The 26,914-nt window shown below is 38.7% G+C and overlaps 1 protein-coding gene across 1 annotated transcript; it reads left to right on the top strand.

Moving 5' to 3' along the window:
• Positions 1 to 779: 779 nt before the first annotated feature.
• LOC102217049 (sodium- and chloride-dependent taurine transporter-like) lies at positions 780 to 26,639 on the top strand. Its single transcript, XM_005810644.2, has 15 exons — positions 780 to 1,014; positions 7,747 to 7,976; positions 8,066 to 8,200; positions 13,295 to 13,383; positions 13,493 to 13,638; positions 13,794 to 13,926; positions 15,044 to 15,178; positions 16,258 to 16,361; positions 16,487 to 16,611; positions 19,179 to 19,291; positions 20,298 to 20,435; positions 21,827 to 21,929; positions 22,068 to 22,168; positions 22,290 to 22,460; positions 23,447 to 26,639. The coding sequence occupies exons 2-15, from the start codon at positions 7,748 to 7,750 to the stop codon at positions 23,603 to 23,605; spliced, it is 1,881 nt and encodes a 626-aa protein (XP_005810701.1). The 5' UTR covers positions 780 to 1,014; position 7,747; the 3' UTR covers positions 23,606 to 26,639.
• Positions 26,640 to 26,914: the final 275 nt, after the last annotated feature.

Below are 26,914 nucleotides of genomic sequence, written 5' to 3'. Positions count from 1 at the left end.
ATATTTATTGACCCTTTGCACTTCTGGAGCATGAAAATGGGCCGACCTACTGACTCTATTAGCTGCCAAAACAAGATCATTAAAAAAGAAACAAAAGACGTACTGAGATCTTGTAGATACTGAATGGATGGATGAAATCTTGAATTAAGTGATAAAAACAGTGAGAAAATGAGCACACTGTCTCAATGGTGATTTATGTTGGGTTTTATTTTTATTTTGCTGACAATAAACAAACACACAAAAAATATATTTATATTCTATTCATTTCATCAAACAGCTTAATTGTGAAATCAATTTGAAATAAATAAATTGTATTTTTACCTTGTATTTGTTGTTGGGGTGAGGGACTGTTCCTTTAAACATCTTTAATGTTGCGTTGAGGAACCGCTCGTAAAATGCATTATTAGCAATGTGGGTTCAAAATTTGTGGACGAAGATTTATTTAAAACCGTCTGGCAAAGTTTTATTACACAATTAACCGCAACAAACAGATCACGGTTTGATGTTACATGATGGAGAGAAGAGGAGCAACAGGTTTCATTTTAAACCAGGACAACGCTGGAATATGTTGCACATTTCAAACAAAACTATGTTTCATTTTATTTAAAAGGGTTGATTGTGTTGATTCGGCGATGACTTTTTAAAAGAAATATTGCACGTTGATATTCAGCGCAGTTAACTGTGGCTTCCCTCATTCTGGTAAGTGCGCACTTTGGAAAATGTCTGAGGCTGACACTGTCCGTGAACGCATCACTATCACCGCTTTCCTGTTGCTCAGAGGAGGCAGGCCGGTGATTTTCCACTGCCGCTGATGTCTCTGGTCCCCCGGTTTTAAGAGACAAAGGTCAGAAAGAGAAGCTTATAAATAGGCTAAAATATAAGCTTCAGACGCGTCCACACTTCAGTCGCTCTCACGGACACGGGAGGACACGGACAAGACTAACCGGACAAGGGACCGAGCGCAAAGGACATTAAAAGGACAAAATAACAGAAAACATCACATCATCATAGCAGGTAAAGAAAAAGAAACATTCATCCGTGTTACACTCATTTAAAATGAAACTGAGATGGATGACCATGATGCTTTTCTGCGTTTTTCAGGGATTTTTTTCTTTTGATTTGTGTTAAATTTAAACGCATTTCCAACTCTTTTGTGTATGAATGAAAAATTGTTTCTTTGCAAACTAAGAAGATGAAAAACAGGAAAAGTTTATCTGCAGCAGTAAAAGATAAACTCAGTGATGTGCAGTTTCACAGTTTAGTTGTGTTTGTGCGGGAGCTGCGTGGATGCGGGAATGTTTCTTTGTCAAGCGTGGAGAGATCTGTCTCTCTCTCTGACTGTCTCTCTCTCTGACTGTCTCTCTCTCTGACTGTCTCTCTCTCTGACTGTCTCTCTCTCTGACTGTCTCTCTCTGACTGTCTCTGTCTCTCTGACTGTCTCTCTCTCTGACTGTCTCTGTCTCTCTCTCTCTCTATCTCCTTTTCTCTCTCTCTGGAAATGCTTCGTGCGCTTAAGAAGGTTTTACCGGTGGATTTATGTTTCCCCTCATTTCTGCATTAAACGCTGCGAACTTTTGTTTTGAAAATCTGCCTATATTTATCTGTTGGGAAAGATGAAGTTAATTATCAGCCGCAACATTTCGCTCTTCTCAATTTCATGAAAAGCGTTTTTTTCTAATCTGGACTCGCTTTACATCCGAACCCAGATCGAAACGGTGCTGCTCGGTCGGGCTGCTGTGTTTGAGTTCCGTTGTGAAAAGAGGAAGCGAGGCGCTGCTGCGGCGCTGCTGCGGCGCTGCTGCTGCGCTGCTGCTGCGCTCAGGAGGCGGAGATGCTCCTCCGGCGCGCTGAGCACCGAGCGCTGCCTCCCTCCTCACCGCCTGCTCTCCACCTTTTGTCTCTCTTCCTGCTTTCTTTAATTTCCTCTTTTTGTCACATAATTTTTCATTTAAACGTTACAGACTCCATTCTCTGCGCACAGCGTCGCGTTTATTCCTCATATTAAACTGAGTATTTGAGCCTCCAATGTTTGAAACGACTTTAAAAAAGTATAGACTCGGGTTTATTTTCACTTTGCTGGTTGTTTCCTGACGCCTGAACGTGATGGAGGGAAACAGAAGCGCCTCACTGACAGGTTCTGTCTGCGTGTTGGTATCAGAACCCGTGAAGTTGGTTTCCATTTTAGGATCAGTTTGGACATTTTGAGCGCTTCAAAGCTAAACTAACACAAACTGCTAAATGATGCTTGTCGCAAGTATCCGTTTGTCGGCTTCTGGTATTTCAAAACTGCGAAGGACTTTCCTTTGAGTTCTGTTTCCCAGAATGACAGAAAGCCGCTAAATCAGCAAATTGATGGGAAACTGTGATTAAACGACAGACAGACAGACAGACAGACAGACAGACAGACAGACAGACAGACAGGCAGACAGGCAGGCAGGCAGGCAGGCAGGCAGGCAGGCAGGCAGACAGACAGACAGACAGACAGACAGACAGACAGACAGGCAGGCAGGCAGGCAGGCAGGCAGGCAGGCAGACAGACAGACAGACAGACAGACAGACAGGCAGACAGATGAGACTCAGGTTGTTGAAGTTGGTTTGTTAATCTCCAGTCTTTTGACGACATCTTGTTTCAGAACTTGGTTGATAAAATGGTATTAAGTTTGTTATAATCGACTCACAAACGTGTTAAGGGAGGGTTTTAATTTATTCATTGAATTTGGATTATTTGTCACACTTCTATGTGACACTCAGGATGAGATCGCTCTGAGCGTCACACTGATTAATGTTTTCAGTTTTTCATTTAACTTTTAATCTCCTTGCTTTAACCCTGGATCTCATCTGAAGGATGTCACAAATCATGAATATATTCCAGTCCTCAGTAGAGATACAAATAACCCTCGAATACTTCTTAATGTCTCATGATTAAAGACACTATAGGGATCCTAGAATCCTTTGGGTTTTGGTCATTGTTGATTCTTTCAAGAAAAAATTGTATTTAACGATTGAAATCTAATGAGTCTGGGCTAAATTGACCATGAGGAAACGTATAGAGGTTTTGTAGCCTCTGAGTATTCCTGTTTGCCAAACTGGAGCTGAAAGCTTCTGTATTAATGAAGGACTTGTTTGCTGTTAAATGATTCATTAAGTGTGTAACCTGAGGTTTGTGGAAAGAGGGTGTGTTAGTGAAATCTTAAGCTATAAATGTGACTCCGTTCTTGTCTCTTTAAAAGACAACTGAGAGCGACTCTGTGAATTTACACCGACCCCATGAAGAGAAATGCCACCGAGTTAATTTGCATCATCTGTTCTTGAAGCTTTTATCCCCCTGCGTCCTTCGCTTCACATTAGGCTCCCTCTTGACTGCTGCTGTACATATTAACTGACATGAACCACTGACCCACTCCGGCTCTCAAATTAGAGCTGCCCCATTAGTCTTGTATGATTCTATCTGCGTGTTTTGGGCTTTGAAATATGATGTTTTACTTGGCAGTAAAGATGCCAATTAAAACTCAGCATAATGTTATTAGAACTAATATCGGTTACTTTCATGTTGTCATTCCTGAGCATGATGGAGGGCAAACAATGGTGACATGGTGAGTCCGACGAACCAGCACCCCCCTGTGGCTGATACTTGCATGTATTCAGTTTTTGTCTTTAATCAATAAATTAGTTGATTGTAATTTATTCTCATAAGGAAAATGTATAGTTTGAAATTTAAATAAATATTTTTGTAGTATAGCTCACCACCACCATTTACTTCCTGGTTTGGGCTTTGATTAGACCATCTTAATTGCATTTACATTTATGAGTGAAACTGACAGAATTGAATGTTTTATTTTTATGTGAATACATTTTTTTATTATTATTATCATCCCACTACATAAAGTTCTAAGTGTCTTACGGCATATTCACTGAGGGAATCTTTCATCTTGTTGCCATAACAAAAACAGCAGCACAACTAAATTCACAAATATTTGGAATATGTCTTTTGGCAAATTATCACAGCTTATGATTTTGACTATTGATCATTCGATATTTGTACTTGGCTCCTTTTTGAACTGAGTATCCACTTTTAATTCCCCCCCAAACAAAACTACAATGCCAGAATCAGACACAGGATGCTTTCATTTGGTCTTGTGCTGAATTTGAAACTCTGTCGAAAACATCACAGCAAAAGGGGGGAAAAGACAAGATGCATCATTTCCATCCTGTGTAGTTTTCTTTCTAGTGCATTATTAGAAAATGAAAAGATAAGCTATTATTATCTATGATTGCATCACTGTACTTGCAATAATGCCACTTTGGCCTCAGCTATGGGATGCATTTAGCACATCATCTTCAACATTCACCACAAGACTTAGCAGCTAAAGAGCAAAAATATTTCATCATTGGTTGCTGGAAATGGTTTTTTAAAATGATGAATAACTTTGTACAAACCTTAAAATTAGTTTCCAAAACACATTATTATGATATGATCTGCTAAGACATGTTTTAAAGTCTATTTTTAATCTTTTTCCATTATATGTAGGAGTGGAACATGTTCACAGGGAGCAGAAAGTTCAAATAGCTCCACTTTTTGGAGGAGTCAGTGGTGTAATTAAAGAAGAACATTCAGTTTTAAGAAACCAAATTCAAACATTTTAGATAAAAAGTTTTATTTTAGAATTTAACATTATGTCAGAGAGTTTTCTGTTCGTAGTTTATGTTAGTCAGCACAACCATATTCTTAAACTCTGAAGATTACTGCATCCAGTTAATCTTCACCTGCATGCAGACCAGATCATTTCCCTCCGTTTAAAGGTTATTTGCATGACTTATGCAAAGCGTATCAACCTGCAATCTTTAAACGATGTGCCGCGTTTCCATGCCACCTTTCCCAGACTACCATGATGTGAGCTGACTAAAACTCAGTGATGTTATGGCATTACTTCCTGTTAGTGTTTTTTTTTTAATACTTGCTTAATCATTTACAGCGTGAGGCATTCAAATTACATTTGACAAAAGGCTGCTCTCATTTTTCAGTCAAATTAATATCATTTTGTCATTCTCCATTCAACATGTCACCTTTTGTGCTTCCTAGCAGCTGAAGCAGAAATGCCCCTCCCCCAGAAATTCTTGCATTCCTTTACTATTACCCAGTTCTGTCTGATTCACAGGATTATCTCTGTAATTTCCTTTTTTTCCTGTTACACTTTCAGTTGCTGTAAAATGAATATTTTATGAAACAAGGCTAAGTTTGTGGTGCTTCAGACTGAAGCTGCAGAAAGTGGGGATGCAAAGTGAGCTGATTTCAGAGCGATCCACTGGAAGAATCCTTGAAATTTTTGTGTCCATCTGGTGAATTAGTTTGGCTCATTTTCTCCAAAATGTCACTTTTTTTTTTTTTTTTTTTCCGTTGGCTCCAAATTTGCACATCTGTCTCACTGAAGACTGGAATTGAGTGACTCAAATAACAGCCTGTAAGCCCAATTAGTTTAAAATCCTAAATGGTCCATTTGCAACAATGAAACAAAATGCACAAAAGTGACATGTCATGAAAACAACATCATGAGAAATGGGAAGAGAAGGCAGATGAATGCATTCAATGTGGGGCAGAGTGGGGGAGGGGAAGCTGGTGATGGATGAGTGGACGCAATCGGTGGCCAGTTCACTGAAAAGGTACATGCTCTTAAAATAGGAGAGTGAGTTATGCAAGTCATCTGGCTGAGAAATAAGTGTTTGTGGCTGGGTTCTGAAATGGTCCTAATCAAATCCAGACTCTTGGTCCAGTTTGATCTAAGAAAAACCCCAAACACAGACCAGAGGGCAATTAATATCCTGGTCCTGGTGAATGACCTGAGCTCTCAGCTGAGCGCCATGATAAAGAACAGTCCAAGTAAAACAAGAGCTGGTTGAATCTTCAGCACAGGAAACGCAGAACCGGCATTTTACAGAATGATCCGTAAAAATCTGGTCTGATTTAGTCTGAAAAGCTGCTAAATTGGCAAATGGTTGTTAACTGGGCTTGTGGGGACCTGTAAAACAGGAGTAAATGAATAAAACATTAATTCATTAGTAAACCACTGTTAATCAGAGAATCGTCCAGTTTAGTTTTAATTTGTTAGACTTTAAACTACAGAAGGTAAATTACAGTTCAGAATCCTTTAAAATGATGTGAAATGTCCCTTTTGCTTTGAGGTAGTATTAAAAATGAAGATGCTGTCTTCATTGCTATAAGATTAAAATACTACAAAAATACTAAAACAAACAGAGGATTTAGCAATTCATAAATCATTTCATAAATCTGTAAACAGTGTGAAATAATTCTGTTCTGGTTTGACAAGCTTAGATACTTTAAGTTACAACTGGAATCAGTTGTAGTTTAATGGAAATGTGATGTTTTCACAGAACTGTGTTAAATATTACAGAATTTGTTTTGTCCAAATGCAAAAATGGCAATTTATGCAATTCTAAAATTGCATAAATTGGTTTACCAGTATTGGTTTGCCTCAAACATAATGGAGGTAGTATTTCTTAAAGCAGGAAGTGTTTAGCACGTGCCTGGGCGCACGTGGTCCAATCGAAGGGCGACATTCAACTGTGACAAAATAAGTTTGCTGTGGGAGAGAATAAGAAAAGAGTCTGTAGGGTTTAATCTATTCAAAATATTCACCAGTTTCATACATCATGTACAAATGAGCATTTTTAGACACAAATAGTACAAAGCTGTTGGGGTTTTCTCTGAAATGTGGTCTTATCATTAAGTCAGATCTAGAGAATGAATGAGAAATGGATAGTAAAGGTGAGCGTGCAGCAGCAGTTGGGCCGATGAATAAAGATAAGGATGTGACATTTCCCACAGTTGGAGACATGTGCTGACTGTTAAGCATGTGTCTCTTTCCCGACTTTCTTTTTCTCCTTCGCTGTCATCATTGGGTGGAAATTTACAGCTGTAGTTGCTGATCATGATTACATTGTTCTTCTGTTTCTACATTTTTCTCAGAGCAAATGAGGAAGTACAGAAGGAGGAAGTAAAGTGGTTCAATAAGTTTAGGTTTCTTCTCATTGGTAAAAATATCTCTCTGGTAACTGTTTAACTTTTAGCCTTACACTAAAGTATAATTAGCAGAAGATCACTTCTGGCATATTTAAGCAAACAGAAATGACAGTCAATATATATTACAAATGAAGTCTTATTAAATTTACATGAAGAACGGTGTCAGTGATAGAATGTGGATTTGTGGTTAGCTAATGACATTGTTACAAGTTGGTTTGCACCTGCTTCACATGTTGCGTGTTTCCAAAACAGACGATGAAGTCGAGCAGCATAACTTCTCCACAGATGTTTATCTGTAGCTGCTGAGTTCTGGTATAAAGAGTAAAATAATAATTAAACATCTGGGATCCAGGCTGTTTGAAAATATAACTCGTTTTTTTTAAACGATTCAATTCCAGTTTTTTCTCCAGGTTATTTGAATCAGTGTCCAGACTTTGAAGGAAGGAATTAAATGTTTCACTGCTGTCTGTCACAAAGACACCAAACAGCAGAGAAACTCTTAGATTTGAGTTTCTCTGCTGGTAATTTATCAGGTTATGTTATTTTGCAGTCCGTCGCAGTTTGTGGCACTCTGGGCATCCAGAGTGTTTACGTAATGTTACTTGGATAAATATTTAAGCAACAGTTCCTGAATAATGTTTTCTCTACCAATTTTTTAAAATGATTTTAATATGAAGTTATGCGTACATTTCTGCATTTTCTATCCACAGAATGGCACAAAAAGAGAAACTTCAGTGTCTGAAAGACTTCCATAAGGACACTTTGAAGCCGTCTCCTGGAAAAAGCCCGGGGACTCGGCCTGAAGACGAGGCGGAGGGCAAACACCCCCAGCGGGAGAAGTGGGCCAGCAAGTTGGACTTTGTCCTGTCTGTGGCCGGCGGATTTGTAGGTTTAGGGAATGTTTGGCGTTTCCCTTACCTCTGCTATAAGAATGGTGGAGGTAAGCATCAAATGGTTTGAAAAATCATTTTGTTAACTACTTTTCTTTTACTTTATCTGTTTGGGTTTTGTTTCGTCTCCCATTTCCAGGTGCGTTTCTCATCCCCTACTTCATTTTCCTGTTTGGCGGAGGTCTGCCAGTCTTCTTCCTGGAGGTTGCCCTTGGTCAGTTCACCTCCGAGGGCGGCATCACCTGCTGGGAGAAACTTTGTCCCATTTTTACTGGTATGTAGCTTGTTATTAAAATTCAGTTGCTAAAATGGAAAATTTGAGTGAAAACAAAACCTGTACACCAGGAAGTTCGAACGCCTCAAACCCTTCCTGTGTAGAAGGCAATTTTTTTATTTTGACAAATGAAAACTCCTTATAATTTCCCCCACTGATGTCAGATTGAAACTTTTACATGTTGGGCACATTTTAAGCCTTCCTAGTTTTACAGTCATGTCTTCCCTTCTTTGAAACATTTAAACACAAGTTAGCATTAGCATCCATCTGTTAATTAGTTGCTGGCTAGACTGCAGTGCCATAAAAACTTAAGTTTCTCCTGAGTGTCTCCACATGACCTTTTCAGAAATCATTCAAACCTGCTGTACTACATGACCATGTGCTTCTGATGTGCCTGAAACTTCATCATAATTCAATCAGAAAATAACAGGAGTGCCTTTGATTCTAGCACTTTGAAATGGGATTTAAAATGGGAGGCAGAAGTCAGTCGACCTCTGTCATGCCCCTGACTCACCAGAGGAAGTAGTCATAGCCCCCATCGTTTGACTCGTGTATCGACGGGCAGACCTTCAGCGTGTGGTTTGTGTCGGCTCCAGTCGCAGAATTTAAAAGCACAAAGAAGAATCGGATCAGAATCATTCCTAATAAGAAGAGCAAAAAAAGTGAGAAATAAAATACATTTGAAGCATTTGCTAACAACAGCATCACAACACCATTATTGAGTGAAGAGAATTTCATAGGAAGATTTCAGATGTGATAACATGCTTGAGAAGGGATGCATTATGGGAAAACCTTTGGAAAGTCTCTCTAATAGTCACTTTATATTAAAATGGAAAGCAGGGCAGTGGTGTAGTAAGAACCGAAATCTATTTTATTATAGTACAGTTATGTTATGAGGTTGACATTTAAACACCGCTGCATATTTTATAACTGGTTTATGTAACTGCATTTACACATAAATATGCACAGTTTTGGACTTTAGCTTTGCGACAGGTAACTGATTCTCATGTTTACTCGGTTTAACATCTTCAATCCAAAAGCATGTGAGCCATTGTTTTTATCCTCAGCAGCAGCGACTCAGGAATTTGATGATCGCTGCACCACAAAGGATGAAAAGCAATTCCCTTTTTATGTTTAATTAATAAATACAGTTTAGATTCTTTGATTTGTTTTTTAATTTTAGTTATTTCTTTTGTTTTGTTTGCAGGTGGGGAAGTAGACATTTGTCCACTGCTCCACCTGCCCCGCCCTTTTATTATCAGATTTTTCTTGAAGCAATTCCCCCATCACCAAGTCTCTCTTATTTAAGATTCAGGTTTTTTTCCACACCTCTGCTGTTTTTGACAGAGGAATGGCTGAGTCACACCAGATTCTCCTCCAATAAGAGCGCTGAGACTTTGCCCAGCAGCCGTCACCAGGCAACAACCAGGGCTGCGCTGATACACCTACACACTGGGCCTGTTCAGTGCTTTAACCTTCTCCACATCTCACCTTGTCTTTCTTTTTTATCTTCCCGGAAAGCTCATCTAATGGCTCTGAGAAGTCTTGTGATATTATTTGATCAAGTCGACTTTAAGCATTTCTTTTCTCTGCCTTTATCCCCCTCTCCTCCATTTTCAGTGCCCATGTTCAATAGTATTTTCTTCCTTCTTGGCCCTTGCTTCCCGGCCAGCTCCTCTCACTACCAGCCAAATAAGATTAACGTATTTTACTTCACTCTCACATATGCAATTGCCATTTTATCTTCACATTCTAACACATTATCGTGTGGTTGTCTCAACACACACCCTCAGACACAAGATGGTATGCACAGTGTCCTGAGTTACACATCTCTATGGTAACAGCACAGCAACACATCAGAGAGGGCTTGGAAGAAAAGAGCAGGGTGGTGGTGGGATCTGAGCCGCTGACAGATGGATTGATAAAGATGGGAGAAGGAGCGACACAAAGGCAGCCAGACAGAGCAAAACGGAATGAATCAGATTGAGAAAAAACAATTAATAAAGGTTAAGAAAAAAATATGAGGAGAACACAAAACGTGTACAGCATGGTAAAAATGAATTACAATAATAAAAATCGACATTTTGTGGAAGTATAAATTTGTTTCTAATGTGCAACTGTAGATTCATGATCGTTGACAGCTGGAGTTAAAAAAGGGATCATAAAGCATGAAATAAAACAACCAAGCCAATGTAGATGTTGTGTTTTGTTTCTTAGCCAACATCCATACGAGACAGCAGCTGGGTGAGATGACCTGGATAAATAACATCCTGATATCAGTTATTGATAAGATGAAAAATATTAAGACAGAACAGAAATAGAAAGATTAAAATTTTATAGGTAAGGGTAACAAAACACAGGTTGAGACATAAACCACGTCAGGGTAATTTATAATAAAAACACATGATTTAAAGTCAACCTGGTTAAAAAGCAGTTCTGGTTTCTCAGTCGTGAGAAGGTATAGTTAATAATTTAATCTAGAAAACCCAGGTTGTATCATAAGAAAACATTCTCCTCAAGTCAATCTCCTGCCCTGCATGCATTTCTGGAGCAGTGGCAGAATAAGAAGTCCCCTTTTATGGAAGATATCCAGCAGAACCAGACGAGGGGGGGCAGTAAGTCTGAGACATTTATGGGTAGGAGGAACGAACCGTACAAAGAGAAAAAACACCAGGACAAATATATCTGCTACAATAGAAGATAATGAGTAAAAACTTAACACACATCCAGATGACAACAAATTGTGTTTTAGAGACGGACCTCTGGTAACAAAGAGCCTTTTGATGCCTCAAAACATTCATAGGTCAAGATGAACTGACTCATCAAACAACAACAAAATGAGCTAAAACCATACAAACCCAAAGAACCTGCAGAACCACTGATGAAGAAGAAAGAATATGAAGACGCACAAAAATACAGCGAGACTCTAGATGGGAGCCAGTGTTGCCTTTAGTTAATTATTAAACTCTTGCAAAAACTAAAACATTTTGTACAAAACAAACAGCTGGTCCTCTGTTTTTTGATCGCATTTCATTCTAAAAAGTCAGATGAAACTGGGACAAAAATAAAAAATTGACCAGATAGCTGATGAGAAATGAGGCCATGGGATTCTCAGCAGCTGCTCAAATACATAACTCATCATCAGATAATGTTGTAAGTTCCTCCTTCTATCCACAGACTCCAACATGCATGTACTGACAGGAAGATGCTAGTAATGATCACATCTTTAGCTTCTTTACCTGTTGTGACAAATCTTCAGATTATTTACTCGACAAAACCTTCAGCAGTCAAAAAAATGAGTCGACTGCATATGTAGATAAACTGAGTGAGGTCAGGCAAGGTCATCCCTCCAAAGAGCTGAAGAAATGACATCATGGAGGAGGACACATCTGTTTGTTTGATCAGCACTGTCCCATGTGATCTGAGTATATTGGGGTGTGTGTGGGGGTGTGTGTGTGTGTGTGTGTTTAGAGACGTGAGGATGTTACAGCTACTAATTGGTCAAGTGATTAAAAGGACATGATTTGTTGGCAAAGTAGTTCTCGCATTCATATACATATAAAGACACACAAATGGCAGACAAGGGTGAGAATGTTGTTTCATAATTCAAGCTTTTCTATTCTCTCTCTCTCACACACACACACACACACCCATCCACACACTTGCGCTCACAGATGGCCGATGACGTTGAAGGACATTAATTTGGATGAGTGGCCGCTGTCGGCTGTGCCTGAGCACATACAAAGCTTGTTTTAATGTCCTTATGAGGACTTACTGTGACTGCGGTCATTGTGTGAACTCTACTCCAAATTCTAATCCATTGTGATCAGAGTTCCTGCACCTGCTGTCACTCCAGGAGGATTACGTTTCCTTAAGTTGAGAATACTTCAAAACAAAACACTTGCCAAGATCATGTCGTTACACCTATCTTGGTGTCAAGGCCACTAGTGACACAATGAAACTTATCTGACTGTTCTTGGAAATATAGATTTTATGTCACTCAAGGTTAAAAACAACAATGATACTGGTTGGACCTTGAATCAGCTCAAATATGCAGTCCAGGATGATATTTGTGAAAGAAATTGGTTTGGTGACCAAACCAGGTTCTGGTTCCCTGTTCAAAGGTCATATCTTCATTTAAAAAACTTTTTTAATCAAAACTGCAAATCTTATTTACCTGCCAAGTTTGCAATCTGAGTTTTGACAGCACATTATCTTTTAAAGTAAGCATTTTCTGAAGATAATTTTGAAGCTGCAATTTAATCTCCCAGTCAGACACTGGAGGAGTTGATCATCATGATTTAATGTTATGCACTGTCTGGATTTCTTTCCTTTATTCTCTACTTGCTAATTATTTTATGAGCAGACATGTCATCTGGCATATCAGCCCTCATGTTTGTGACTCTTCTCTCACCTTTGGATGTGATTAGACCTGAAGGGGGTCAGGCCTTCACAGCTGCCCTCCAAGTCACTTATTAGTCTGTTATCAGTGTCTGCATGGGTCAAACTGTAGAAACAGACCAAAGACAGGGATTGGGTTTGGACATTTCTGCTTGGTCACAGTATGTTCTCTGAATAGAGTACAGGATTATCTTGTGTAGATGAGTTGGACAAACACTTTTCAGTATTAAAAAAGGATTACCATGGATTCAGAGCTGAATGTTCATTGTCAGAATGGGAGTTCTGGTATCCATTAAGCATTTGCCTGCAAGTTGAAAGAAACCAGATTTATTGTTAAAAACTTCCATGAAACAGACGTTTTTATGAATTTAAATACTTATTGGAGAGGCAGTACATTTACTTTTTGAATGTTCCTGTGTAGACAATGAGTTTTTTTTTAATTTAATTACTCACAACTTGGTTTCTAGCTACAGTCCAATAGTGAACATCTTGTTGTTGCACAAAATGTAGCGTAAAATAGTTTCTTAACTGACAGGATCTAGGTTTCATCCTGAACTCTGAGATGATTTCATGACCTTCAAAGTTAATTGTTCAAACCAAAATGGACTCATCCAGTTGCCTCCAACATGTCTGTAACCAACATGTTCTTCACTATTGTTTAGTTTTTAAATTTGAATCCTTTTTCTTTTGCAGGTATTGGCTACGCTTCCATTGTGATTGTATCCCTCCTGAATATCTATTACATCGTCATCCTCGCCTGGGGTCTCTACTACTTGTTCCAGGTGGGGATATAAAACTTAAATTCCCTTTTATTCTAAAAGTTGTACGGGAATTTAATCTGTCTAAATACATGCTCTAACAGACCTTCTGTTTTTTAAAATCACCTTTCAGTGTTTCCAGCCAGAGTTGCCCTGGGCCAAATGCAATCAGCCCTGGAATACAGATCAATGCATTGAGGACACCTACCGCAAGAACAAAACCATCTGGGTTGCCGCCAACGCCTCCAACTTTACCTCCCCCGTCACAGAGTTTTGGGAGTAAGTTACATAAAATCCCTCGCACCTGCTCACTTCTATACCCACACACAGCTTTCATGTCCGTTGTATCCTCATGTGAATCGCTCATTATTGGTGTGATCTCTAGCAAAGCTTTAGAAGTACGGATAAGTATGGATTATTATTTTGTTTTGCAGACACAATGTGCTGGGTATCAGCAGCGGCATCGAGGAGATCGGCCCCGTTAAATGGGACTTGGCCCTGTGTTTACTCCTCGTCTGGGTCATCTGCTTCTTTTGTATCTGGAAGGGTGTGAAATCCACTGGAAAGGTAAATCAGCGTGAAATAAATAATAATATTCAGTTATTTAAATTCAACTGAGATTCTATTTCTCAAAATGTTGATACTAAAAACAAAGACGTGGTGTGAAATTGCTATTTCTTTTTCTTCCTGGTCTGACATTAGGGAACATTAGAGAACACATTAGGTCTGATTCTCTTTGCAAACTGAAGCCACAATAACTTTTCCCACATTTACTGAAGCTGTCAATAGATGCGCACAACAATTCATGATGCAGGAAAGTGAGGCTCTGCATTATATTGCTGCCATAAACACAAGTTTTCACAAGACAAGAGGAGAGGCGGTAAATGAAGGACTCCACTTTATGGCTTCAGCATTCTTGAATGATTGGTCCAATATATTTTTCTAGTTGTTTAAGTTTGTGAAAAACAACTCTTATAAAACAAAGTTGGGTCAAAACTTTCCACAAAGCAGAAAGTGACACTGTGCGCCTTAAGTCTTTATTTACAACAAAGGGAAATTAAGTTCTCTCATTTACAAAACCCTTTTTCAAATGAAACGAAGAATATGAAAAAAATGTCATGTATAAAGAACAGCTTTGTGGTTGTTTTTGATTTTTTGTGTTTCCTTATCAAACATCCAAAAGTCCCTCTACAAGGGATAAAAACAAGATGGAAAATATGCAAAGAAACAAACCAGCAACTTTCACCCAGACAACAGGCCACCAAGAATTTAAGGAACCTTGTGTTGTTGCACTGTTGGAAACTTTCAGTAATTTTCCCAGGTTGCACTGCAAACTATTTATCAGAGAAGGAACTGTGTAAGACTGTGAAACCAGTGGATACAAGTGTTTCAAAATCTCCAGATTATGAATATGTTTGAATTTAAGAAATATTATAAAACTTTAACTTTTCATTCAGGAGGAATTCAGGAAGTACATTTTTAAAATGACCGTAAAAAGTCTGTTTCAGAAAAAGTACAGTAATTGTTTTTATTTCAGTACCTGTGACAGCTTCATTAAGAATATGAGCAGACAATTTAGGGAATAGTCAAAATCATGACCATTTTGAAACTGGAGCTCAGAGATGAATGCAGCATTCATGTTGTGTATGTGTGGGCGTGTGTGTGTGTGTGTGTTCTACCTCAGGTGGTCTACATCACGGCCACGTTCCCGTTTGTCATGCTTATCGTCCTGTTGATCCGCGGCGTGACTCTGCCAGGTGCTTCTGAAGGCATCAAGTTCTACCTGTATCCTGACCTTGAACGCCTCAAAGACCCAGAGGTAGGTTCCCTCCTTTGTTGCATGATCCTCAGAGCCTCTTCACTGAGCTCCTATTACAGAAATATTTCCTTCTTCTAGTGAAAGGATTTGTTTGGACATGAACTTTAAGATCGTCTGATGGTGTTTGAAATTCCTGGAAAGAAATTTAGACACCAGGATTTTTTTTTTCTATATCAAGCGAAGAAGTAAAAAAAAAAAAAAAAAGACTTAAAAAAAAAAGCAGGTTCCCGGAAACTTTATACAGATAAAGTTTTCACAACTCACTAACTGCATGTGAAAGATCCTATAATCGGTGTATAATAATGCAGTCCTGGTTTTAAAAGTCCTGCAGTGACCAGGCCAGATGTTTTTGACCATTTTTGTGGAAAATTTACAATAGACTTGGACTGACTTTATTGTCTTTGCACAAAGATGTGACAGTGAATTTGGCAACAAAACGTTTCTTGGCTGCCAGAATACACAGAAAAAGTACTGCGAAATTATTAGTATGACTATAAAACAAATTCTCATACATACAAGTGTTATTGGTGCAGGTAAAAACAACGGTAAACTCACTATTATGCATTAATATGAAAAAATGCAGGAATCTGTTGATGTTGCATGAATTTCCACAATTGCAGAATCACAAAAACCTGGACGGAGTGCTAAATATTGCAATAATAATATAGTTTGTGATGAATAAATAAAGCTTTAGGACTTCACCACCTTATCACTTCTTTGCCTATTCTAGAACTTGAACTTTTCTGCTGGATTGAACAACCAGGATTGCCAAATAGATGACAGTCATACAGATCCTGGATGTATGGTAGTTACATAATTACCCAGAATTTATTGGAGGCAAAGCACTTCCTCATGATATGAATATTGCAGTCATAATGACATCAGTTGTGCAGTGCCATGGTTCCAGGTTTTTTTCCACTGTCCTCTTATGTTATAAAGGGAATTGATAATCTTGGCAGATAAAAGCTAAGCACAGAACACTAGCAAAGGTTTCAAACTATGCTAAACGTTTAGCTTTCCATAACCCAGACGTCATCAGCAGGCCTCAGCCTCTCTGTTGCTCTCTCCCTACTTGGCAGGTGTGGATTGATGCCGGCACTCAGATCTTCTTCTCCTATGCCATCTGTTTGGGCGCCATGACGTCCTTGGGGAGCTACAACAAGTACAAATACAACTGCTACAGGTGAGGCGTCAGTTTTCAGGGGGCGGGCGGGGTGTGGTGTGGTAGGGGAGAGAGTGGGTGTGGGGGGTGAAGGGATCCTTGTGTGTTCATTAACAAATCCTCCTCATGACATATGTGTGACATAGGGACTGTTTGCTGCTGGGAGCCCTCAACAGTGGTACCAGTTTTGTGTCTGGCTTCGCAATATTTTCCGTCCTGGGCTTCATGGCACAAGAGCAAGGGGTGGACATTGCTGAGGTGGCAGAGTCAGGTACGAGGGTTTTGTAAAGGCGGCAGTGATGGTGGGCGCTGCTTCCTGGTTAATAAATTAAATAACAGTAATTTCAAAAGAAAAACAGCAACGAAACCCAAAAGAGAATTAGCCTCTACGTTCATTTTCGAACTTGAGTGACAATTTAGAAACATCATGGATTCCCTGATTAAAACACAAATGACGGCATCGGAATATGGAAGCTTCCGCAATCAAACACTTCTTGACAAAAGCAGATTTTAGGAGATAGGAACCTATTTGGTCGGTTTGTACGCGCTCATTTAAATAAGGCAAGCTGGCGCAAGGCAGAGGGAGTCGTGCTTTATGTTTTTATAAAGAAGTTTTTTAGCGGAGAGTTAAGGAAAAGCTGCTGTGTGATACTTTACGGCACATCTTATGTCCGTGTGACGGCTTAAAGATTTGAGTTTTGGTTCTGAGATGTTCCTTATTTACAGCCACCCAGCTGAGGGTGCCTTAGCGTTGGCTTTCATTATACTGAGAGGCATTTGTTGTTGGAGGTTACATCTATGACTCAAGCTGTTGTAGGGTGGCCTGCTTTATCAGTTTTCTACAGCCTTAAGTACCATGGAGATTTCCACAGATTTCTGTCATGTTTATTCACCGTATGCGACCTAACACTAAGCCTGACCATTAAAGGAGCCCAGGTTACTGTGGATGTTTGGTTTCACTTTTTGACAGAATCACACAAGGATTTCATTTATCCCTACTTTTAAAAACAAGAGCAGAACCATGATGATTAATGACTTATACTGTAAACACACCCAACGTCAAAGTGGTTAAAACGCCAATGGAGATGGAAGACTGTTTTCTAAGAACTTGTTTGCAAAGACTGGTTCTGCTCTTTTCGCTGAATTGCTTTTCACTCCAGTTATCTGAATAAGACTTGGTGGCATGCTGTTTGAAGTCAATTGATTGATGTAAAGGTTTATTATTTTAGAGAAAGCCATTTCCTTCATCAACAGGTTTTGTGAACCACACCTTATCTAAAGCCCCAAGATCAGCAAATTTCATAATAAGTCAATATAGCTTAGTATTGCTTTCTAGGTCAACAGTATATGCTGGCAGCCCAGTCGATGCAAACATTGCACAATTCTGTAAAGTCCACCTAATAGGGGGGTTTGCAGAATTGTCCAATCTCTGTGTTATTTGGCGAGTGGGCTGATAGTCTGTGAGGTGTTGGTCAGAGAAGCTCAAGGAAGCAAAGCGCTGCAAGCTAACATGATGCTCAGTGTTAAACTGAGAATTTGTCAGGATTCTTATAAGGAGCAAGATAAAATAGACAACTAAATACATTTTCACAGAATTTTATGTTTGGAAAGGAAAGCAAAGGGAAGTTTTCTGAAAAAAATCTGTAAGTTTGCTTTAACTGCAGCAGTTTGGGCTGAACATACATTTAAAGCTAAATAAGAGAAGGAATGCTCTTGCTCCTTAGTGTGACTTTAACTGTGCAATGGCTTGGCACACGCCACAGCTTCAAATGACTTAACAATGGGATAAAAAGAAAAGAAAGGCTTCTGAATATTCTGCACAGTCAACTCATGATATCAGTGTAATCAACAGTTACTTTTGATTTGGTCAATTTTCTCAAGGTTTGTTTTCCCTCTGGGGCTGGGAGTTGGTTTAACCTTTTTGAGTCAACGTGGTGTTTGGTTGGATGCCTTGTCATAATTTGCTACAAAAATGGAACCTATTGATACACTCTACTATCAGCTGCAATGCTGTTTGCTGTTATGGCTGCTTCCTTGTTCCTTGACTTTTGTTTTACAGTTCCCAATGTAGCATCATTTAAATTCGACCTCATAAAAATAAATCATTTAAAAAAAGCATTCGCTTTTTATCTGACCACAAGTTTTACATCTGCTGCTGTTTTGCAATAGTCCTTTTGCATTCCCTGTTGAAATGGTCAACCGTATTTCAGTTGGGGATTCAAAATGGCTTGAGGAACGTGTGCATGGATAAACAGAATGTATCGGACACACCTTCATGTGCTTGATTTGCTTTTTTTGAAGCATTTGGGGCTTATTCAACTTCAATCAAAGCAGTGTTTACAGTGGTCCTTCCTTTTTAAATTATGGTAACATACTTTACATGCATCCTGTAACATCTCTCTTCTAACTGACTTACTTCCACAGAGATACTGTTATAAACATAAATGTATATAAATGTGCTTTATTTGCTTTTAACTATACTTGTGTGTTTTATTGTAATATAAGGTGCCATTAATTATGTGCTTGTAAGTGAAATGAAATTGTGTCATGTGTTGAGTGTGTACAGTTAGTGTCTTAACGCTCTGCAAGCGAGAGGTAAGTAAAGATGTGCTTTAGATAATAATTTTTTTATGAATCTTTATCCAAATATACTTTACATGTAAACTTGATCTGCGTGCTGTAGTCAGACATTGATTAACTCTTCACTTCCTGCTCTGCGTCGGTTGTCAGGGGGCATTTTTCTCCCCCCACAGTGATGCAGATCAGATGAGATTATCATATGATTCTAATGTCGCTCCTCCCCACCCCCTTCTGTCTCCTCTTCCTGCTCTTCTGCAGGTCCAGGCCTGGCATTCATTGCCTACCCCAAGGCTGTTACCATGATGCCTTTTCCTACACTCTGGGCAATCCTCTTCTTCATTATGCTGCTGCTGCTTGGCCTCGACAGTCAGGTCAGCAGATAAACAAACAAACTAATACAGGTTTTATTTTTTTCTAAAAAGCTTTACATGCGAAAATGTTTCACACAGTAGAAGATGAAATCAATGTGTGTGTAATTTATTTGCAGCAAATGTAGCTGATCTAACCAGAATATGTTTTGCTACCTTCTTTGCTGGGCTACCAACATTAGTTTGTATCAAACTGTGAATGTGGCTTTTAGCTTTTCTTTTCTTTTTCTGCCATTAGCTGTGCTGTAATTAAATGATCCAACCTGAGCTCTTGGTGCCTGCAGTTCCTCCAGAGTTACCAAGACAGAAATCTATTTATTTTTCAGTTTTAGACTTTTAAAGCTGCAGTGTGCAAGTTTTATAAAAAATATGTTTTTACATATATGTTACATTTATTGTGTTGCGACCGTATAATATAAGACAGGTAATACCTCTGTCTTCTCCCAGTGTTCCCAGTACTAACTGCAGAAATGCACCACTCGGTTAGAAACAACCAATCAGAGACAGGAGGAGGGTCTTAGTGTTGTCAATCATTCTTGTACTCAACCCTTCCACCTTGCTCTCTGCTACACTACAACTCGTTTACCACAAAATATAAAATATCAGTGTCGATTAGACACTTTGAGCAGAGAGTACATAAGCCTGATTGACAGCACAAAGCCCCTCCTCCTGGCTTTGATTGGTTGTTTTTGGTGGGGAGTGGTGCATTTCTTCAGATGGCAGCAGTACCTCAGGGAGGAGATTTTTAAAAATCTTTCCATAACAACCTTTCAGTAAGGTGAATTGTAGTCATTTATTTTTCTGTACAGTGTCTTTTATATAAAACAATAAATTGCATGCAACAAAACCAAAGCATACCAAGTAAAGTGTGCATTTTCAAATCCAACTTACAACAGTAGATGGCACTTAAAGTAATGCAACTCAACTCAGGAAAGAAAAGTGAAGTTGGTTTAAAATCCTGGATGCTCTGTGGTAAATCTGATTTTCCATCCGTTTTTTTGTCTTGCAGTTTGTGGAGGTGGAAGGGCAGATCACATCACTGGTGGATCTGTATCCGTCCTTCCTAAGGAAGGGTTACTGCAGAGAGGTCTTCATCGCTATCATCTGCTGCATCAGCTACCTGTTTGGACTTACCATGGTGACCAAGGTAATAACGACGACAGCATGAGGAGGTTGAAAAAGGTTAAGCATTAAAAATGGTTGCTTTGTTTGACAGCAGCTTTTGACCTCTTTTCAGGGTTCATGTAGTTGGAACCAGAGCGTTTGTACCGATATTAGTTTGAACCCCGCGAGAGAAGATGGCGGAGGGAGGGGGAGTTCTCATGACTTTTAGTGTCAAGTCATGAGAACTTCCTTTCCATCCAATGGTATTAATAGTTACAAACCCAATTTAGATTTTCCAAAACCCCTTGCTTCCTCCTCATTCTATTTTTATATCTCCTGTTTTCTCATTAATCCCCTGGACTCTTTAAGTCATTCTGTACTTTTTTTTCAAACCCAGTACTTTTGTCATAATTGTTTCTTCCTGTTTTCATGCTCTAGTTTAGTTTTTTTAATATTCAACCATCTGCCTAACTTCCTGTATGAGCTATGAATACGCATTCTAAATCGGAGTAAATATTGACAGGATATGCACAAGTATGCAATTTAGATGCAGATTTTTGTGTACCAGAATGTTTAATCAAAACTGTGAAAATCATTCCAGCACATTTAATTTTACTCATCTTGTCGCCAAGCATTTCAATCAGAACCCTTTGGTTTTGTTTCCTGCTGATCTGAGACAATAAGACACATTTGTTCTGCTTTATGCTTTAAGGTTACAGTTTGCTCTTCACCAGATCAATGTTTCCTGATTAAACATTTTTGTTTAATCACTTAGTTTTAATCAAAATCAATCACTGGTTTGAACCACTTGAGATTAATCTGATCTTATTGAAATGTTTGCAGAGAGGTTTTAGTGCCTTTATTATTGACCTGTGGATGTTGCCATGGCGTCAGGTCACCACCAGTGTCTATTTTTCTGTTTTCTAGATTCAGTTTGAGGTGTAATGGTACAGAAACCGATAATTTGACTTTACGTATGATTTTTTTTGAGGATTGTTGAGAAGATCCTCTCCACCTTCACTCATCTGTTCTTCATTCATGTCAGCTCCATTTCAGACCAATAATACCTCGCTCCCATCCTTCCGCTCTTTTCACGCAGACTTTCACTGTACTGCCTCATTCCCTCTGTTTCTCCTTTTGTTGTTCCCATGACAACTTCTTTTTATGGCTGCCATGGCCTGATTCAGCTTTAGGATTCCCAGGATTGGGGTCCATTTTTTAATATTGTAGACACGCAGGAGGACACCGGGGTCATGCACAATTACTCCTGTTCAAACACGTCATCTGCTCAGATTTAAGCTGCTTTCTTGTTGTTTACATGTTAAATGTTGCCTGGAACGACTTCCTCCAAAAATGTTTGTGTGCAGTTGGAGTCAGGTTTTTTTTTTTGCTTTAAAATGTTAAACATGAAACTAAAGCGATGTCTCTCTGCAGGGTGGCATGTATGTTTTCCAGCTGTTTGACTACTATGCAGCGAGCGGTGTGTGCCTTCTGTGGGTGGCATTCTTTGAATGTATAGCTGTTGCCTGGGTTTATGGTGAGTATAATTAATCCCAACAGTACTGAAGCTCATTATTCACTTCCTTGAGTAGAAATATTAATTTACAGGCATAAAAAGAAAAATAAAGCTGCTTTGTCTTTTACTGCTGTGAACCACAAACTGTTGATTTTGCAGGCGCTGATAATTTTTATGATGCAATTGAGGACATGATTGGCTACAGACCAAATCCTTGGATGAAATGGAGCTGGACTGTTGTCACTCCTTTACTGTGCATGGTAAGGACTTTCTACTGATCAAAGAAAACCTCTCCATAAGTTCATGACGGTTTTTTTGAACAAATATCTGAATATAAAAGCGTAAAAATTCAGATTTAAATGTGTTCCTTTTCCACCACAGGGCTGCTTTATCTTCTCTTTGGTCAAATACAAGCCATTGACGTACAACAAGATGTACCAGTATCCTGACTGGGCCATTGGAATAGGCTGGACTCTGGCCTTGACCTCCATGATCTGCATCCCCATGGTGGTCGTCATCAAGATCATTCGGTCTGATGGGCCCCTCATCGAGGTGGGCGAACATCAGATACTCAGTAGATTTATTCAGATTTCCCTGAATAAACGTCGGCCTTGGGGAATAGTCACTGATCTCAGTTTGGAGGATCAGAAATAAATTCTTATGAGAAAATCAAACTGTTCAGAGCTAAAGTTGCTTCAAGAATCAATTTCTATCTCCTAAAATAACTTGAATTTCTTAGTAATTTGAGCCAAAGCTATTTTATATATATTTATAAATATGTTTTGCACAGATTTGTTTATATTTACTAGTTTATTTAATTGAGCAGCGTGTGTTGCTTTGCATAATCATTCTGATCTTGTATTTTTCTGTGTCTTAGTTGTGATTTATTTAATCAAACTGATCCAAAAGCAACAACTCTACAGACCAAATGACAGGGAGGGAAAAATAACCATTCAGATAATATCTGAGGAGTTTAATGCAGAGAGCCGACAGCTGCATTGAACAACAAGGCTCAAAGTTTTTCTTGTGACACAAAAATTATTAGGATGAGAAGGAAATGGCAGTAAAGACTTCAATCTAGTGGAATCTATTTCAAAACTCAAAGTGTTCACGTCCCTGACCTGGAATGTGGATAAACTGCTATGTTTGTGTTTAATTTGAAGTTTTCTGTTGAATGGGTCTTAAACTCTGAGAAGCTTTCAGCTCGATTCTACAATGACAATTTATTTCTGATTCTGCAAACTAATGTCTCTGATTGTTGTCAACTGGTCATAATGATTGAACAGGAAATCAGTTCATACAAACAAGGCGAGATATCAGGAAAGCCAAATAAGTCACCTAATTCTTCCTAAATGTAGCTTAAAGCTTTTCTTATAGTTTTTTTCCTCTCTCCCATGTCTTTACATCTTTTTTCTTTCCAACTGATTTAGTATTTTATCTTTTAATTATTGCTCTATTTGCCTTTTTCCCTCTCTTTGCTTTATCTTTTTGTTCTTTGACATCTGTTCATGCCTTGTGTCCTCCCTTCTGGCCTGCAGAGGATCAAGGCCGTGGCGGCTCCGGCGCGTGGAGGGGCCAGCTCCCGCCCCGCGGACCACCGTGTCCCCAACGAGCTCACCTGCCCACTGGACCCCAATGGAAACAAGGGGCTAATGATGAAGGCCCCCACCCACACCATAGTGGAAACCATGATGTAAAGGGGTGAGGAGGAGGCTCTCCATGAGAACGCTCTCTTCTCCTCTCCTGTCCTCTGAAACGCTTCTGAAGCTAGCTAGCTATCTGTCTGTCTGTGTCTTTCTGGTGGACTGATGAGGGTTTTAAGGAAAAAAAGAAAAGAAGCTCACATTTCAAATCTTTTAGGAATGCTTCAAAAGCTGTTTGCAGTTGAGGAAAGATGATTATTACAATTTCAAACTGTTTCTTAAGTTCTTTGTTTGTCCATTAATAGTTCCCATGTGACTCGCGGTGCGGCATTTCAGCACTGATCATAAGCTGGTCGCTTGTTTCATCACTGATGTTTACAGATAATCAGCTGTTGCTCCCGAAAAAGATCAAAGTTATGTCTTAGATTTGTGCAGCCGTTAAAGGAAATGCATTCAATTCACTGCTGATGCTAAAATATTCTATACATTATGGCGCAATTTGATAATAATGTACATCACAGCAAATTAAGACAAAAACGGTGGGAAATTCGGATCACACAGAAATCTGAAACTGAAATATTCCCTTGCTTTCATTTTGGCGTCAGGATAATTTCATCCTGCAAAGTCAGAGAAGCATCCAACTGGATTTGAAGTGTGGAGTTCAAACCCTTGAGTGTGTTGTCTGTGGCGTACTGTACAGTAGTAGCTATCAGTCTATCTATATCTATCTCTTTATCTTTCTGTGTCCTAGACCAGTTTACATGTAAGTTACTGCAGTAGGCACTCTTGGCTTAAAGTTTTGGATTGAATTTATTTTATTTTTTTTTTCCGCAGAGGAAGTTACATTATTATTATTATTGTTAGTTTTTTCCTCTGTTAGTGTTTAGATTCTTTTATTATTATTAATATTATTATTATTATGGGTATTCACTATTGAATTGCTGTAGTTTTACATAGAAGGAGGAACACTTCTTTCAATTGGTGAAAATACTAAGCTGTTATACAGATCACATATTTACAGTGGCAGCCTTTATAACTCAGTTGTCATCACATATTTCTTGGGCCACCTTTTTCCAGTTGTGTTAGTGCGACACAAACAAATTACAACTTAATGATTTTTCTCCCAAATGTTTTCATGTTATGGGCCAGTTTCTTCATGACCACTTGGATGTTCAGACAAAAATGGAAATTTGGCAGCGACTCATCCTGTAGTTCAGAGCTGGGAAGCTTTTCTTCCTCTGTAAGGTTCAGACATCTGGACACATGTCCCTGAGGCAGGACAAAAGCTAAGACTCATCTCCAGTTCACATCACGTGACCCAGTCAGTTGTGTTTATTAGCACTCCAAAGTGGGAGTGTAACAAAATCCTGTGACACAACAGAGAATAACGCTGCACGAGCTTTCCATTTGCATTTGGCAGAACTTTGTGTAGGCAAATTGGCAATGAAGAAACCCATAATGCATCATTTTGGGAACCCTGAACAACACTGACAGAGACAAACAAAAGACTCCCAAAAGGAATTTTGTTCATAGAAAATAAAAAAGGAAGAATTTGCTCTTAATTTTCTCTAAACTATTCAAAGTTAGAATCTAATCAAGGTTCCAAATTTGATATTTGTGAAACTCCTGCTTTGTGAAAAGTTTCTAAAAAAATAATATTCAAGCCTCGTTTTCTGCGTTAACCTTTGGAGCCTTACTCGAGTTTTTTTAAGTGCTCAAATTAAAAGTTAACTTGATCTGAGTTCCTAAAGATGTTTAATCATCAGGAACATCAGGAGGATCGAGTTGTAGAGGCATAAAATGTGATTTGCGAACATCAAGTTTTTCTCATTTGAAGACTTTTTAAAATTTATGGATTTGTTGAAATTATGTTAAAAGTGTGCCCTGCGATACGAAAACAAGACCTCAATTCTGGCTGATTTTTAACAGTTCTGATATAAAAATTGCACGTGATTTTTTTTGTAATAGTAACATGGGGCCATAATGCTTATAACGTGAGCTGTTAACAACAGACTAGGTAAGAGGTAGTTGTTGGATTTAATATGTGACAAAGGGGTTTTCATGCGTCTCACCAGCGACCATCTGCTCAGGACTTACCCTTTAAAGCTCTTGTCTGCTTTAATTTGCTTCAAAAACATTTTACTATCAGTTGGGAACAAAGAGCTGCAGTCGTAGCAATCAAAACTTGTCTTTCTAATGTGCTTTAAAGGACATTTGCTCAGATTGGCACATAGAGAATCAAAAGTCACTTCTTAACTGCCTATTTTATACACAATCAAAGGTAAAGATACACTGAAATGATGTGAGAGATGTTTTTTGCACTTGAAATGATGAGGCCAAAAATAAAATGCTCAATTCTTCGGGGTACTCAGAGGTGAAAACCATTGAGGTGGGAAGTTTTGCAGTACCCAGGAATTGCATGTATTTGACCAAAAACCTCCCAGTAGAGGTGGCATAGCAGCCAGAGCCGCGTTTTTCCTCTTCTTCTTACTGTAGTTTGTACCATTAAAGGGTTTTGCTGAACCAAATCCACAGGTGACATCTATTTTCATACAGCCTTTCCTATATAACGTCTTTCTACAGCTCAGCTTCCTTTTAAACGCACATACAAAGCTTCAGTGTATTCATTAACGTTTGTACAGATCTGGTTCTTGGTTCCTCTGAAGGATCATTGCACAACAATGAAAAAGAAAAAAAAAAACTTTCCTCATTTACAGATTATCTTAAAATCTTCAATTTGTCCACTCAATAACTTCTTTTAGATTTAAAAACCACAATGCATATGGAAACAATTCAACTTTTTTAATGTGTGTATTCTTTTTTTTTTTTTTTTTTAACATATATTTAGAGACAGCCCTAGCTGCTTAATTGGAAAAACATAAAGTCACCAGTAACGGCTTCAACGTTAAAGCTTTTTCCAGGTGCTAAGGTCCTTCTTTTGTCAGGGATTTATTGACCAGATTATTAACTAATGCAGTCATTTATAGGTTTATTCTGCCTCTCAGTGTATATTCACAGTTTGTACCAACCCATCAGCCTTTTTCACTCCTGCTGTCAGTTAACCCGAGTAAACTTTCCGTTGAGCTAAGCTTACTGATTTGTTTTTTTTTTCTCTCAGAAATAATGAGTTTGGAACAGAACTAAAGCATTAGTGATGCACATGTTTTTACTGCCGAATGTTAAAATGTGAAAGTCACCTGCAGGTGAATTTAAAGTTTTCTGAAGATTTATTTTTTATCATAAAAAAAGAATCTATGTTTAAATGTATTTTTTTGCTGATCCTTTTTTGATTTCATCAGTTTCTCTTGATTTATTTGTGATCGTATGTCACTTTTGCCTTTTCTGCTCCAAAAATATTCAAAC

The sequence above is a fragment of the Xiphophorus maculatus genome, chromosome 20, assembly GCF_002775205.1.
Source record: "Xiphophorus maculatus strain JP 163 A chromosome 20, X_maculatus-5.0-male, whole genome shotgun sequence".
In the NCBI taxonomy this organism is placed as follows: domain Eukaryota; kingdom Metazoa; phylum Chordata; class Actinopteri; order Cyprinodontiformes; family Poeciliidae; genus Xiphophorus; species Xiphophorus maculatus.
This window is presented reverse-complemented; position numbering and strand designations above follow the sequence as displayed.